This window comes from Apis cerana, linkage group LG16, assembly GCF_029169275.1.
Source record: "Apis cerana isolate GH-2021 linkage group LG16, AcerK_1.0, whole genome shotgun sequence".
In the NCBI taxonomy this organism is placed as follows: Eukaryota; Metazoa; Arthropoda; class Insecta; order Hymenoptera; family Apidae; genus Apis; species Apis cerana.
In genome coordinates this window covers 2,006,569-2,023,668 of record NC_083867.1, presented here as the reverse complement: position 1 = coordinate 2,023,668, position 17,100 = coordinate 2,006,569, and the positions used below count along the sequence as shown (strand labels likewise).

Here is a 17,100-nt window from a genome sequence, read left to right as displayed (position 1 = left end):
AATTCTTGCAAAATATATCATTCTATCTTTGTAACTCGAATTACTCGATCTCTACAAATCGAAATTTATCTTTGTAAGTCAAATTTTATTTATTTCTATCTTATTTTTAAATTCGAATTATATTTCACAATTTGTTATATAATAATCGTGTTAATTCATATAAGACGTCCTCTGTACTAAACAACATACAAAAAGAATATGCACATCTCATATTAATATATGACACAATTACGCATTTTGTCTCGTTCTATGTTAAACTGTTTAAGAGAAATAGTATTATCGCAATTTTCATGATACATTTTTATTTCATTTACATTTAATTTCTCTTACTAACTTTTGTCGAGACGAAATCTTCACGGAACAAAAATTTCACTTCTTCCATAAGATTTGAGTTATCAAGTTTCCTAAGATTATGTCTAAATCTATTTCAATCGATGATAAGTTACGTACGCGAAACGATTCGATTGTTCTATTTCCAAAGATTGACGCGAGACGTCGCTTGTGCTTAGTGCGTAGCCCTCTATGTTCAACATCAGAAACGAAAAAATTAGATTCGCTTTTAACCGTCGCGAGTAGATTTTCAGACATACATATTCACCGTTCCGGTTCTCGCGATCCTTCGGTTGCATAGACCGTTTCAATCTGAACCCATTATCTCGCTTTCGGAGTTTTACTTTTTTTTCTTTCAATCGATAGCCTACAATTCTCAAATATAATCAGGCCAAATTCGAGTTATATTGTGAATCATTTTAATTTTAACTGTGTTTTTATGCTACATTCATTTTTTGTAATATCGAAATCTTATAATTCAATGTTAAGAATAACGTTATAGTGTTGATTTTTATGTGCGGATTCTAAAAAGATTTGTTTTTTATTAAATGTTGTCAATGGACCTTGAATGAGAGAAATAGTTACAGTAAGAAATTGAAATCCTTTCACAAATGTGGGTGGAAATTTTGTATTCGCTGTTTTTAACGAGTGCCCATATAGCATTCTATATTAACATAGATTGTTCGAGAACATTCTTCATGAGAAGGAAGTGTTATTATAGTAATAGTCTAAATAAAAATCGTGATTCATTAGTATTTAAATGTTTATTATAGAAAATAGATCTATACAGACATATACTTTCATATAACATATACTTTCAAAATTTATTATTCAAATTTTTTTTTAATATAATAATTAAAAGTTGGACAAAAATCAGAATTCAAAACAATTGATCATAATTTAAACTTTTTATTTTTTATAAATATAAAAAAGAACAATAATTAAAAGAAAAACAAGATTCAAAATAAATATATTATAGTTTTGCCATATGTCTCTTTGCTTTTGTTTTTCTTTAGCGTAGAAGGGCTCGTGCAGTTATTCAACTTCTATTGTATTGTGGTATCAAATTACGTGTCGAATACGAAGCAGGCGCGTGCGAGGATGCGCGTGTGAATGCACGAATCCGGGAGCTTGTTGAATTGAATGTTTTGAAAAGAACAGCATGATTGGTAGATAATGATGAGTAAGAGATCAGAAAGTCAGTAAGAGAGAGAAAGAGAACCAGTGACGAAGGATATTAGAATGTGCGAGATTTATAATGGTGTTTCATAATAGCAATGTTAGTAATTATATCAATTAAAACTTGTACAAAATATAGATATAATAATATATTCAATAGACAATATCATTAATAGTTTAAACATAATTATAAATTAATAATTATAAGTAAACATAAAAAAACAAATTCCAAAATGTATATTAAGGAACTGTATTACAAAATTATAAAATATTTATTATAAATATATTTCATGAATATTACAAAAATATTTGAAAAATTAATCCAGAAAAAGAGTTAGTTAGTATTTAAGATGAGTCTATTGAATATTAGTTCAATCATATAAAAACAATTAACTATTCAAATACTTTTATGACTTTCATAAAATATACGTTTATTACAAAACATTTTATTATCTTATGTATACTCTCAAATTTATTCCAAACTTTCTCTATGTAATACTTATTATCTATTTATAATGCTAATGATATTTAAAAAAAAATTATATAATAGATGTATAATAGATATTACATTTCTACATTTTCTATGAAAATATCTTTTGCAAGAATAGCACGAAGGAGTCATAAAATTTTCAATTCATTCTCTCTTTTCGCGATTATAAATATTCGATTTTTAGAAATTTCAAAAAATTAAAAAAATCGTGTTGACTAAAAATCGTTCCTTCTTTCAATCTTCCTTTCTGAGATTTTTTTTTTCTTGAGATTATCTTTGTATCGCCAACAATTCATTTCGTCATAAATATTTGATGTTTTCACCGATACATTCAAATCGAACGAAAAATATTAGAATAATTATACAATACAAGTATTTTTTTCAAATTTTTGATGTTTTTTAACTAATAAATATCTTAGAAGAATTACATCCATCGCGCGTATATGAATTACATCAAAATTTTAATTAATTATCGTAAAAATGAACATAGACGAAGTGAGTTCATCGATTCAAAAGTAATTCAAGTTTTTTTTTTTTTTTTGTAAGTCAAAAGTACATATGATGAGTTACAAATATGGGACGAAATTGATAAAAAAAGTAGAAAACAGGAGGAAACGCAGGAAAAGAGAGGGAATCGAATGGGCATCAGCAATAAAGGTCTGGCAAGTGGCAGGTATATATTATACTCAAGAGTTCAATGGTGGGGATAACGTGATCGTGGCCAGAGGAGCAAACTGGAGAACACCTCAGTTCGGAGTCGAACGTCCTCCGTTGCTCTTCTTCTTTTATTTTTTCTGTTTTCTTTTTTCCTCTCTGATCGACTTATTAGTGGTAACGCGATTATCGGTGTGAGTAATTATCGTCGATTAAATTGACCCATTACGTAACTCAAATCCTTTCGAACACGGCATTCGTTTGACTTTTGGTTCAAATGGTTATACACAGTGGTATTTTCGAGTGGCAATGAAACCAATATCGTGAATATGTGAAACTATTTTGTTGGTTCGTTGAGAAAAAAAATATAAAATCACGAGAAAAGAGCGAATGATTCGTTCAGTTGTTGGTAAATGATTCTTCATATATGCACAGTGTGATGGATTGCTAATCTAGATACATAAAATTCGAGATAAACATTTTTTATATTTACCGTTTAATTCCAATTCTTCTTATATTAAAAATGAATAATTTTTAAGTAAATTATATATATAATTATATAGATTAATTTCTAATTAATAGATTTGTAGACTGTATATGTAATGATTTATTAAAATTGATTAAATTTGCAATTATAGTTACAATCAATCGTAAATATTATTTTGTTTGTCCTTGAATAGAATAAATTTTTCATTGGTAAATTACTTTTGAAGGAAAATATTAATAAGAAAATTATTATTGTTTAATCATTATGTAATTATTTAATCATTATAAATCCGAAAAATATATATATATCTCAATATAATAACATTAATGTATGTTAATTAAGTGACAAACATAAATATTATGTATGGGACAATTGAATATCATTTAAAAAAAATGAAATATTTTGACCTATGGCATCAGACAACAAACAAAATTTCTTACAAGCAATGAATTATCTAATTAACAATATTTTTATATAAAGTTGATATATATATATATTTTGAAATGTATTTCGATATAATTTTTGCGAATTTTTCCTGTGACATGAAAGAAATACATATTAAGAAACAACCGTATATTAATAATAGACCTTGAAATAGAATATTCTTTATAGTGTAGAAATTATATGAGGATTTATGTTATTATTTCATAGAATTATTTAACAAAATATCCGATTAAAATTCTATCATTTTAAGATATTTCTTTGATAAAAAAAATCGAATTAAGAGAAATTATTACGCTAAATATTTTATAATTATAAAATTAATCTTCTACATATTTTTGAAAGCTTTTTCTCATTCTTAAATGGAAACACTTTTTGATCGTATTAGTTCAATGCACAAGCATTATCCCATCCAAGATCAATTATGAAACAATACTAATACAACGGTAAAATATTTTTATTTTTAATCTTTTTTAATGAAATTTTTTCCTAAATATTTATATAGTTTTTTTGATTAAAATAAAACAAAACGATATATAATTTGAATCATATTTGTCTATTCAAAAAGTAATAATAATATCAAAATTTTTAATTATAAAATAAATAAATAATTCAAATTATATCGTATTTGATCTTATTTTATTTAGAGAAACTTTAAAAATATATTTGAAAAATTAAAGTTTTATTAAAGAAAAATTAAAAATAGAAAAATTTTACTATTACATTAATATTTTTTTATCGATGTTTTTTGAACGCTTCGACTTCTTGGGCTTCTTTCTCTTTCACTCGCTTTTTATATTCGGTAAAAAACGTAAATAAACTCCGAGCTTAGGTCGAACCATTATCTTCTAATGAAGGTAATTGCCAAACTTCGGTTCCAAACATATAGTTGTCCAGTATATTCGATTATGCTGTGTATATATACTGTGCTCACTATATCATAAAATGATGACAGTTATATAATTATTTTATAAATCTTTTGCAATAATAAAAATTAAAGAATTATTTATCAATCGCCAACATGACAAATACATTGGCAATTCTTCACATTGCGTCTCAAGCGTTGAAGGTGATTCGAACAACATTCGCGCGTTTATAACGTTCAAAATCATTGTCACGTACGCCAGTTGACTTAGACATGGTTAATTTACACACGTTCAGAGCACCATACAAATGTTTCGAACAGGTATTTACTTGTCGTGTCTTTGTCTCGTGCTCAATAAATATTAATAAAAATTTCTTTATCTCAGGAAGATAGTGAAATCGACAATCGAACAAACTCTGATCATAAATCATTAAATCAAATTTTCCAACTTTATATTATAACTAGAAATCATGCGATCGTTGTCTAGAACAAAAGTCAAAGTCATATAAACGCAACTTGTGTTTCGAAACGAACTTTAAAAAGAAACGATTATAAAGTGATTTCGTTAGCAAGGATACAGTGATAAAATAATTGTTGTGATTCATCATAGTCATCGAGGGAAAACGACAAGAAATGCAAGAATCCATGGACACGCGGTGATCGAGAAACACGCCTTGGACAAGAACGTGTTCGTAGGAGGAAAATAAAAATTGAGAAACAAGCGAATCCACTGAAAAAATGTCTTTGATAACGACAAAAAACAGTTCACCCGCGATGCGGGACAAGGAGAATATTCCAGCCTACGATGTATGTATACTACATTCGAAATTATTTTTTCTCGCGCCTACCCACCGCCATCTTGCTGTCACAAGTGCCACCTGTTCAATATTTCGCAATCGTTTCTTTCTTATATGCCGGTTTTAAAGGAGAAGATTAACTATATGGTGTTGGTTAGACATGCGAAGATAGTATAAATATTCACCGATATTTTTCTATAATAAATTTGTAATTACTATCGGTTGAAGTTGTTAAAATTTTTATTTATTTATTTATTTATTCATTTATGAGAATATAAAGCAAAATCAAGTATATAAATATATAATGAAAATCGACTGTTCAGTTTTGCTCCAGTTAAGTACTCGGTTTTGATCTATATAAAGTAATTTATTAAATATATCAAATATTTACATTTCAGGCAATAAAGAATTGCAAAGATTGTAAATATAGTTTAATATTATCTAGTTGAATATTAATCTAGTAGAATATCAATTTCTATTAATATAATAATAAAATTATTCAGAATTTTTTAATTTCTTTAAAAGAAAAATTATTATTTTGAGGTTAACTCGAATGCGTTGGCTGCATATGATAACTCTTATCTCGGAGAAATCCAGTTATAACCCACATTCTTTTATGCATTTGCATTTTTTTTTCTTTCTTTTATAAAAAAATCTAATCTATTCTATCATTACTACACATATATGTATCTATCGCTCGTAAATTAATAATATTGACGAGTAGTCGAATTCACGATATTTTTTTTTTGTCCTTATATAAACCAACATACAAGTTGATTTATTATTGATTTGTTGAAATATTAACATCGCTAGCATCGAAAAATATTGCAAGGTACAAGATGGTACTGCGATGTTGTTACGTCAGGGGCTGTATAACAAGATAGCCGCATTTTAATCGAAACATCGCGGGATTACGTAAACGCGTGTACTTCTGAACGTGAACGATCGTGGTCCACCGATAATATCGTTTTCTGGCGTCCATTCATGCTCTCGGAGTTAACAAGTAAGCCCACCTTGCACCGGATCGCGATTGCGCAATAATCAGGCGTAAAGTGATGCTTATTGCTCGATTATCGGAATTCATTCGCGGTTAATGCTTGCGAAGCAAATTAATTAATTAATCATGTTTTGCATAGTTTGATATCTCGTGTTACGTTGTATTATTCAAATGAATTATTTAACAATCGAAGTAATTTGTTAATTATATTGGAAAAGCTTCAAAAATATTTTTGCATTTTTGAGTGTAATATTATATCGACGATGACCATTCTTATTCATTAGCGAAAAATAACTCTTGAGAATAATTTTTACTCTTAATTTTACTCTCAAATACATACATAAAATAATTTTCAGTAAAACAAATGAGGAAAACTGCTATCAACTCTTAGAATATCAATCTCCCCGGATATCTGTTTTTGTGCGATCCTGCGACAATTAACGGAGCGCTGTTGCCATATTTATCATAATAAATACACGGTTGCGGTGTTAAAACTATTCTTCTTAGCAATTTTATCCGTATTCGGTGAAGAAAAATTGTACAACGCATATAATACACAAATCGAAAATGATACAAAAGAATACTTAGTCAATGCAAAAACTGACTATAATTTTAATAAGACGCTTCGATACGATATGCTGTTAAAGAAAATTTTAATTATTGTCCGCGATTTAATACCGTTTATATCCTTTGCAAATTACATTTCAACACTACCACGGTGCATTTCAGTCGACGTGAATGGAATTGTTAGCAGCCGTTGTAGATGTAAATTAACGTATTACGTACGCTGATAAATTATCGAAGTTATATGTGTAAATATTCCTTTATTTTTTTTTCATTGTTGTAATTTTTTTAAAGTTTATTATCGACTTCCTAGTTGAAAATATTTCATTGGTTGCCTTTTCGTTTTATCTTTTAAATTCGTAGTCTAATTTGTAATCGATATCAATCATAATTATATGATTGATAATAAGCAATTTTTTTATATTACAACTTTTACAAATAAAAATTTATAGGATATTCGTGCACGTATCTTTTTTAAGCATAATTTAAACTTTTTATAGTAACAATAATAATACATATAAACATAATTTTAATGATTTGTCCTCTTTCTCTTTAACTTTCATTTCAAATTCTTAATGGCAGATAATAAACTTCATTAATGTTAATTTGTTCATTTTTTCGTAAAACACGTGAGTTATATATAAAATCACACGTAAATAAAAAATTTTTTTTTTCATTAAAAATTAGAAAACAAATGCCATATATATTTGGAAATATATAAATATTTGGAAATAAATAAAAAAAATAAATTTTTAAATACGAGTTTATTTAACACAATTAAATTTATAACACGTACGTTCGAAATATCAAAGTAAAAAAAAAGACACACGTTGTGAAAGGATGGGCTTGTTTAATGGCGATCCAATTAACTACGGCATAATATGCCACGTGTCTAATTATTCTGTGATGTTGATAACGAAAGACCTATATTAAAGCGCATTGGATGTTTTGCATATGGTCTCTTTTACAACGACTCGTATATTTTCTTATCAATCGTGTGCTAATTGCATTCCCTTGTTGTTCGCCTTGTTTAAATAGTTGGATTAAAATTAACGTGAATATTAATGTTAAAACTTTATCTTTCTTAATAATTATAATAATTTTCTATATAGGTTAGATCGTCTTAGGCAGAGGTTAGGTTTAATCTTTTATTAACAAACGAATTAAATCATTTCTTTCGACGATGGATTTTTCATTATGAATTCAAAAATTGTAATAAATATATATTTTTTTTAATAATCGGCAATTATTAAAAATATACTTTATTAAATGTTAATTCAATTCAAAAAAATTATATTAAAAGTGCGATAAAAGTGTATTTATATACACGATTTTTTAAAATTAGGCAATTTTTTAATTTCTAAAAGAATACAAATTAGAAGTGGGAAAAAAAGCGCGATTAAAAAGATTAAAGATTTCGTTTGATAAAGAACGCCAATCATCTCACCTTGGTATGCTAAAGGTTAAAAAGCGCGTTCTATTGAAAAGCGGCGTGATAGCGCATTAATATCAGCTTAAAGCAGCCAGGCACCAACGATTTGCATCCATCTCACAGTTCCGCGTCTATTCATACACGTTGAAAAAATTTCTATTCCGCGCCTTTCCACCGATTCACGTGTTTAATTGCTATTTCCATTTCGCAAAAGAACCATTCAATTGCCTATACCTCTCCGATTTTACCGAAACTGTATTCAAATCGACGCTTGATAATCATGAAGTGTAGTATTGCACCAGTCCGTTAGACGATCATTTAACGTTAAATCTTTTCTCGCAATTTTCCTTTAGCTTCGATTAAAATCAAAATTATCGACAATTTATATCTATTTCTGAATGTTAAAATGTTCATCTTTTAAAAAAATAAAAGATTTTCTCCCAATACGGATGACCGATTAATAACTTTTAATAGCTATAATTAAAAATATACACGTACAAAGTAGGTAAAAAAATTAAAAAAAGATTTTTTTCGATTTTTTTTGTGGTTAAAAAATAATATAGTATACTTTCTAGGATAGTTCTTTTCACCAGCAGCGAGAAACATTGGAATAACACAGATATACCTGGTTACGATCACTTGCCTTTTTATCTCCGATGTCGTGCAACACGTCCATTTATTGAACGCACACGCAATTCGAGCTCTTCTTATTTCAAGCTCTTTCTTATTTTAACCTTTTTAACTGCTAAAATTGGTGAAATCGAGATATTATTATAACGAATATTAACTTTCTGATCTAAAAAAGATATCCGAATAAACGATAAAGACACGGTATTATAAATTACAACTATTTTAAAAATTATTGAAAAATTCGAACGTATAACTGAACAAAAAAATGTATTGCAATAATTAATCTGTCATCGATAAGAGACCTGATATCATTTGGAAGTATCGAGCATCAAAGTTATTAAGATTTAATATTAACTTATTTGAGTACAAGCTGTTTTAGAGTAAAATAATTTGGAATAAAAATTCCGAAAGCATGGCGAATCAAAAGATGACTATTAGTATTTCATACGTTATTTTGAAAGTTTAAATGAAGGATTGAGGATTATCGCTATTCGATTTATTATTATGACTTGCAACATTTGAATTGCAATGAGCTAATAACATTAATCTTCTAATCTAATTTACGTACACATTTTCCACGTGAAATTCTTATAATAACTTGACCTCGCTGTAAACAATAGACGATTATAAATTATAATTACAAAAATCATTGTAAGAACTTTAATTATTTAGCGAATAAAAAGCGGGACTAAAATAGACGAATTCGCTATATATTTAATACGAAATGCGGGTTGAAAAACGTATAACTCACTTATATAGTTTACACTCAGTCGTCAAGATTATCGCACTCCATATAGGACTCTATAAAATAAATTAAAACCATTACGGCATCGTCCCACAATACTGGCATTATCGGTCGTAGCACACATTTTCATAACTACTGGTTCCATTTCTATTCTTTTACCATTATAGTCTCTACTTTTTTCACATTGATTAATTTCCTGGAAATGATTCTTTAAACATTTTATACTAATTGTTTATATTTACGTATACGTAAGTACTTTCGTGAACTTGTCGAATTTTATTTTTCAAATATTTCTTATTCATTATACGTTCAGTAATAATGTACAATGTTACAATGGTTTGAGAATTTAAACTTCGGGATTTGTCGGAAAAATTCGGACGAGATCGGGTGAGATCGTGAAACGCCTGCATCGTTCGGAATCCCGAAACTGATATTCGTTATATATTCGAACTCTTCTCAAGTACAGTTATACCCTCATAAGTGGTAAGTTGGATTATAACAATTTGCTATCCTTACTCAACAGAGAAACGAACGTAAATTAATAAAATGTCCAATTCCAGATTCTTTTGTTGGCATTTAAAACATAATTAGGTAATTATAATTAGTGATCCTCTATCTTTTACCATAGAACAAGAATCGTGGTCAGCCAATTAATATATATATATATATACAATACTCGTTTCGATGAAGATGCAAGCTGTATTATTCAATCAATCACTTCTATATCGCAAACATTAACATAGTAATTACTTGCGGTATGGAAACTTTGGAACGGTTGGAGAAAAAAAGCCAATGTTACATAGATCGTGTTAAGTTGCAACGCAATCTGTCTTGTTCTGATCAGTAGTTGAAATAAATTGATCGGTACATCGAGATAACTAGCCGAACAGGTTATCTTGGAAGCATGCGTAAATTTCCGCGTCTGGTGTTCGTTTAACCAACCGTTGCGCACCTTAGTGCACCTTTGCAGGCCGTATCCGTCTTAGACATGCGTTCTTACTCGCTTGCAAGCTTATTCTTATTCTTCGCCGATGTGGTATAACTGTACCAGGGTGTGGCTTACACGCCGCGACGCGACGAGAACGAGACAGACGAGGGGAAAAACGGTTTTGCACGAAACTCGTAATAGCCCGTTAGATCGAACTGCTATGGCAACGCGTGTGTGCATGCACATAGAACCCCTCCGTGACTCGCGACCTTTTCCGTGTTGTCTGCTTTGTTTTTGTTTTGAATTCTCTGCACCTTCCGAATTGCTGATGGATTATTTTCATACGTAAAATAATCGTGATCATTTTTTCAATTTATACGTAATATATATAATTACAAAAATATTAAAATTTAAAAGAAAATTTATCTTAACCAAGAATTTTGATTTTAATTCTGTTTATTATTAATAAAGAAGATGGTAAGAATATTATCATACTCGATCCGTCCTCAATAAAACATACAACATAACGTAACTCGTTGTTTAATCTTAGTTTATAACTATTCCATGACTTCGTAAATAAAAGAATAAAAAAATATATCTCATATATCTACCCTCTTCTATACGTGTCATTAACAGGCAAACAATTGTTAGTTCCCGCTACGTAATAACAATCCCGGAAGCCTATTCTCTTCCATACATCCATCTAAATTCTTCCGATTCGAAACGGTCATTATCACCTTTCGATTCAGCATTGTTACAACAGAGAACAACTTTCCATTCGATGACAGGATAAAAATAGGCCTAGATGTCTATTCCCATTGCGAAATTTATATTCTCTTATTAGCGGCGAGCATCGGTAGCGATCACACGTGTACCGTCAATATCTGTTCCCTCTCGAACGAACGAGGCTCGATCGAGCTGCGGAAAGAAGGTCATTAACAAGCGCGCCACCTTTGGTGAAATAACTCGATGATAGGTTCCGCCGCGGGAGTGGAATATCCGATGGCAGTTCCTCGTTCGCAAGACACGAATAGGCTTTATCTGCCAGATCTTTTCTCGTGGATTATTCCTGATTCTCTCTTTGAAAACATCTTCACCGAGAGGATATCGCGTTCATCGCGCTCATTCGGCAGATTTATCGATTCGAGTATTATTCTTGGCTCGGAAAAATCGACCGATACCGATCGAGCATGGTTTCGGTCGGTATAGCGATTTATATATTTATATTATATTCGAACGTTTTCCACTTTTATTTTTGAGCTCTTTGAATATATGCTTCAAGTAAATCCAAGAATTTGAATAAATAGAACTGTATCCTTTAAGATTATAAATTCAATTTAATCTCAATACGTATTCAATATACCCATAAAGTATATATACTATATAAGTGTATTTCTATATATCGTTAAAAATATACTTTAAAATAATTGAAATTAATAATTTCTCGTAATTTTATAACGTGAAAAAAGATTAGATTACTTGAAATGTTTTAAAAAAGTAAATAATTGATAAATAAATATAATTTTAAAAATATTTAATTCATTTTATATATTTACTAAAACACATTTTAATCCGACTTGAAAATTATTCGAATCGCAATCTTATGGAAGTTTACGCGCGTAGCAAATTAATTAACCTTCCATTTCATTATTTAAAACAAGTTTAGCGATAAATATTTATCGCGAATAACCTTATTTTTGAAATCATCCTTCACCGTTTATCTCTCCATATAGATATGCTAAATACCAGATATTTTTGAAAATTTACCACAATCTTTGTTCTGGTATCGAGGATTTTTATTAATAATATTTTTCATACTTTTCATTCATTTTGAACAATATTTAAGTATTAATGTATTTTTTGCGTTTTCATTTTATTGGAATAATGATTTATTTATTCATTTATTTATTATAAGAAAAAATAGGATAAAAATTACAATAGCTTAAAAATAAAATTTCTAGAAATATTAACCGAATCAAAAAGATTTAATAACAATAATATAAATATCCCAATTGAGGCAGAATGTTTAAGAATAATATTTACAGGACATCGATATATTTTTATATTTTTTTGAAGAAAGAGATTTATCCATTAAATTAATTGTAATAAGTATTTTATGACTTAAAAAGTAAATCTCAATCGACATTTTTATCTATCAATATTTGTTAAAAGATTAAAATAAACAAGATGTTCATTAATAAATTATATAATTAGTTATATAATTAAAAAAGATGTTTCACGAATCAACATCATAATAAAGATTGAATGAGAGTGATGATCTACCACAGAGCAAGTGACGTCCATATCTATCACTAGAGAAACTCCCCTTGACGCGAAACGTATGATACATTTATTTTATCTCTCGATTCTCTTTCTTTTTCGTTCACTGTTCTTTCTCTTTTCCGTGTTCAATGAGGTGGAAAGAGAATATCGAGCCATATCGAGATTGAATTTTGATTCCATTATTTTATAAGTGATTCGGTTTTCTATTTTGATGTAGTTATGAATTTTTATTATATAGTTAACAATATGGATTCGATTATATTCAGATTTCTTTTTAAGAAATAAATTTTAGAATCATTGTGACACTTATATATCACATTTTATACAAATAATGTTTCCTCATTTTCTTTATTTTTTTTTTTTGTTCATCATTTCAATTTACTAATTTTTTAAACTTGTTTTATTATTAAAATAATAAATCATAAATTATGATACTTTTATTGTATTATTTATATATTATTTATATGTTAAGATCTTGGAGAGTGAACGATTTTTCATTGTGTAACAAATTATTATTCCTATTTTCCATGTTATTTGAAAATCAATTGTCATTCAAATATATATTTTTATTTTCTTTGAATTCCTTCTGACCAAAATCTTTCTTCATTTTTCCTTTTCTAGTAATTATTTAAATAATCTTAAAGAAATATAAATATTTGTTAATTCTAAGTATTTTCTGCAAATAGTATTGCAATATTAAAATTAATATAAAATTAATTTAAAAAGAAAAACAATTTATCTCTTCGGAGATTTTAGATTATATTTATGTTATAAGATTAATATCTATATATTAGTCTCTTTCAATAAATTATTTACTGTATTATCTAATTAATAAATAAATTTATATTCATGACACGAACTAATAAATAAGCAGTAAATTATCAAAATAATTGGTTTTTCTTTAAAACTTGAGTATTTATCGTTAAGCGAGATTAGTTGCGTCCTTCGAAAAATATTTTGCGTACATACAAGCATTATCCCTGCCACGACTTGTATTCGACGAATCATACGTCATCGTAGAAAATTTCTTATTTATTCGACTTGAGTTTTCCATTCTTTAAAAGTTTTCCATTCGTTAAAAAAAAATTTAAATCTGATTAAAATTACATCTTGTATATTTTCATATTTTTTTTTCTTTTTCTAAAAGTATAATCTCCAAGAAGTTTGATAGAATAATATGACTTGCATTTTACGATCAAGTACTCGAGCGAATCGTTGAAACTAAAATTTGCATTTTTTTACAACAAAATATCTTCTTATTTCGAATATAAAAGAGAACTCGAAACAATTTACAATATAAAATATAGGATTAACGAACTTTGTACGAAATGAGCTAACTTTTGAGCAGAATTGAAGAAAATAAATTTAAAAAATTTTTAATTTTCAATTTCATGATATAATAGTACTTTGCGAATAATCTTTTTCTTGAAATAATATATTTATTTTCGATGAAAAATATTTCAGATATAAATTTTAATAAATTTTAATTCAATATTATTTTAAGTATTTATTTCAAATAACAGTAATAACATTTCGAATAAATAATTAATCTTTTTACCTATTTCCAATATTCCCTTCTATTCTTTTCACAACTTCGGGCATTTTCGTTCGTTTTCGGAGATCATCGTTTCACCGTCGATAAGGATCGGTTTTGAAAAAGTACGCGTGGCGCGTGGACGATCGAGATCGCGAGTATGTCGACTCTTTTCATTCAGTCAGTCGCGACGAACCCTGTTGATCTTACGTAAGGCTTCGTATTATATGAAAGAGACCTTGGTCGTAGATTACGTCACCACTGTATCGCGATGCAGCAACTATTGCCGTCTTCAGGGTGACGCTCGCTGTTAGTCTCGCAAATTACGTCTCGTACGCGTGTTTGTCTTTTTCTTTTCTCGTCAGTTCGTTTCTCGCCGCGTCTCGCAATGGACTCTCTTCTAGGTTAACGTCTCGTTTGTTTCGAGGAAATTCTGTGGAAACGCAAAGAATGCTGGATCGCGTAAGAATTATTTTTTTATTTTCGGGAAATTGACGTTTCATTTTTTCGCGGTTATTTAGTCATAGTATTTATGTGTGATAGTGTCTCTTGATGAACACTAACCGCAAGCATGTGTACATAATAGTGCCTCTACATAAAATAAAATAGAATATTTTACGATCTTTTAAAAAAAGTAACAAATATATGTCAAATTAAAATACTGTATTTCGAAGATAATCGAAATGCTAAATGAATATTATTATTTTAATAATTTCTGAAACGCTTTTTTAATTTGACATTAATTTATTGCTCTTTCAAAAGATCGCGGGACATATTGTTTCATTCGAAACGACTAAATTATCGCTGCACGCGAACAATAAATGGTGTATGATCATAAAATTTAAACTACAATAGTACTTCAATAACAGACTCGTATATTGGGAGCACGTCACGTTTACTAACGAGGGAAGTAGAAGTTCTGAGAATTGTAGACGTTATCGCATTTTTACTTCGTTCACTTCTTAACGAGAAAACGAAACAATCAGTCTGAGTGAAATAAAAAAGACGTTCGATTGTTTCCTGATGCGGTGTGTTTATTATCGAGCCATTATTGTATCCGCAAGAATAATTTGAGCACGTAATAAATTTGTATTATATTTACGCTTGTGTTGACAACGTGGAGGAAACGCGAGGACAGGAAATTTCGATAATAATTCGATAATTCGTAAATTTTTTAACATTATGTGACGCATTTAGTGATAAATGTAATTGAGATTTTTTTAACTTAGCCTATGAAACTCGAATTCTAATGAGATAACTAAGTTTATTTAACGTCGTTTATAGATTGTAAATAAAAATGCATGTGATGTTATATAACGATATTTTTTATTTATGTATAAAATTTAAATAGGAATATATTATTACTAATGTCGTATATTTAAAATAAGGAGATAATCACATAAAAAAATAGAAAGATTACATTAATTTAAACAATTGTGAAATTGTGTTTGAAATCGAACAAGTGAGAGCAAGAGAAATTCGTATTTGGCGCGTAACTACATATAACTCGTAGCATCTTACATGCACGTGGTAATCCGATTTGTTACAAAAAATCGTACAGCCGCTTATTGAAAATCCTGTTAGAAATGGGATCACGTATTTTTGAAAATTAATTTCCTCTTATTATAACATTGCATCAATTTCTAAAAAATCCCTGACTAATAATCAGCGACAATAATACATATTAATTGTGTCCAATTAAAAATTTTGAAGTCTTTCACACAATAATTTGAGGATTGTCGATATCTTTTTCAATTTCACTAATTTCATTGATTGTACCAATGTCGGTTAAAATATCGATATATTTATTAATATATCGTTAAGATATTACTAATGAACAAAAATAATAAGTCGCAATAAAAATAAATACTTTTTATTTAAATTTATGTCGATCTATTCATAATGATATTTTCAAAATTAAAATATTTAAAACAACACCATATCATTATAGATAGTTCTTAAAAATCTAATAAAATAAATTGTCGAATAAAATTTATCAATCCTCTATCTTTCACACTCATATCTTCTTTTCCAATTGTTCGTATTGTTGAATTCACAGTATCCTTGCCAAGAACAGCCTCTATCATTTTCCTCCCCTTTTTTTTCTCTATTGACAATTTCTCGATTTTTGATAGGCTATCGATTACTTGGACTTGATTTCCTTGCCAACCGAATGTATATACATGTATATATATTTTCGGATGAACGAGGCTGACGTTTATAAGCTTGGAAAGAAACTTCGACGAACGTGGTTAGCATGGAAGGATAGAGTTGAGACGCGAATACATCGAAATACACATTTGTGTCTTAAATGAACTGTCTTAAGAAACGCCTTAAGGAGAAACGATTATCGTTTACATATGCACATAGTGCACGAATGAGTTATTTATTCGTCGTCCTTGCATGGAGCGCGCAATGCCGCATTTTGCAATAGACTTTAACGCAATCTATACTCGTGCATAACGCTTTAGGTACTTAACGATACGTTTCAGAATAAATGAACATTGTAACGTTATAATATGATATCGGTGTTCGAATATCATATATTTCGATGTTATCGATAATTTTATCCATAATTCGGTGCTCATTCATTCATTGATCGATGCATTTTGTAATATCGATCAATTAAAATTTAACAATTATTTTTAATTATTTTAAATTTATTTCATCAAACATGTAAAATTATTTTTATTCTGTTCAGTTTCATCCGATAAACAATCATTGTATATATTATATTAATTAAT

The 17,100-nt window shown here is 28.5% G+C and overlaps 1 protein-coding gene across 29 annotated transcripts in view; it reads left to right on the top strand.

Annotated features, from left to right (window-relative positions):
• LOC108000359 (mitogen-activated protein kinase-binding protein 1) overlaps positions 1–17,100 on the top strand; it is a 119,492-nt gene that overhangs the window by 54,438 nt on the left and 47,954 nt on the right. For 2 of the 29 annotated variants that reach the window (XM_062086347.1, XM_062086337.1), the window contains exons 1-2: positions 2,259–3,062; positions 4,832–5,253. The exons of 21 other annotated variants lie outside the window; for them this stretch is intronic. In XM_062086347.1, the coding sequence (XP_061942331.1) occupies positions 5,185–5,253 (69 nt within the window). In that variant the 5' untranslated portion in view covers positions 2,259–3,062; positions 4,832–5,184. Of the gene's footprint in view, positions 1–552; positions 944–2,258; positions 3,063–4,581; positions 4,768–4,831; positions 5,254–14,547; positions 14,819–17,100 lie in introns of those variants that run through there. 6 more of the 29 variants (XM_062086348.1, XM_062086342.1, XM_062086339.1 and 3 more) reach the window with 5 other exon arrangements.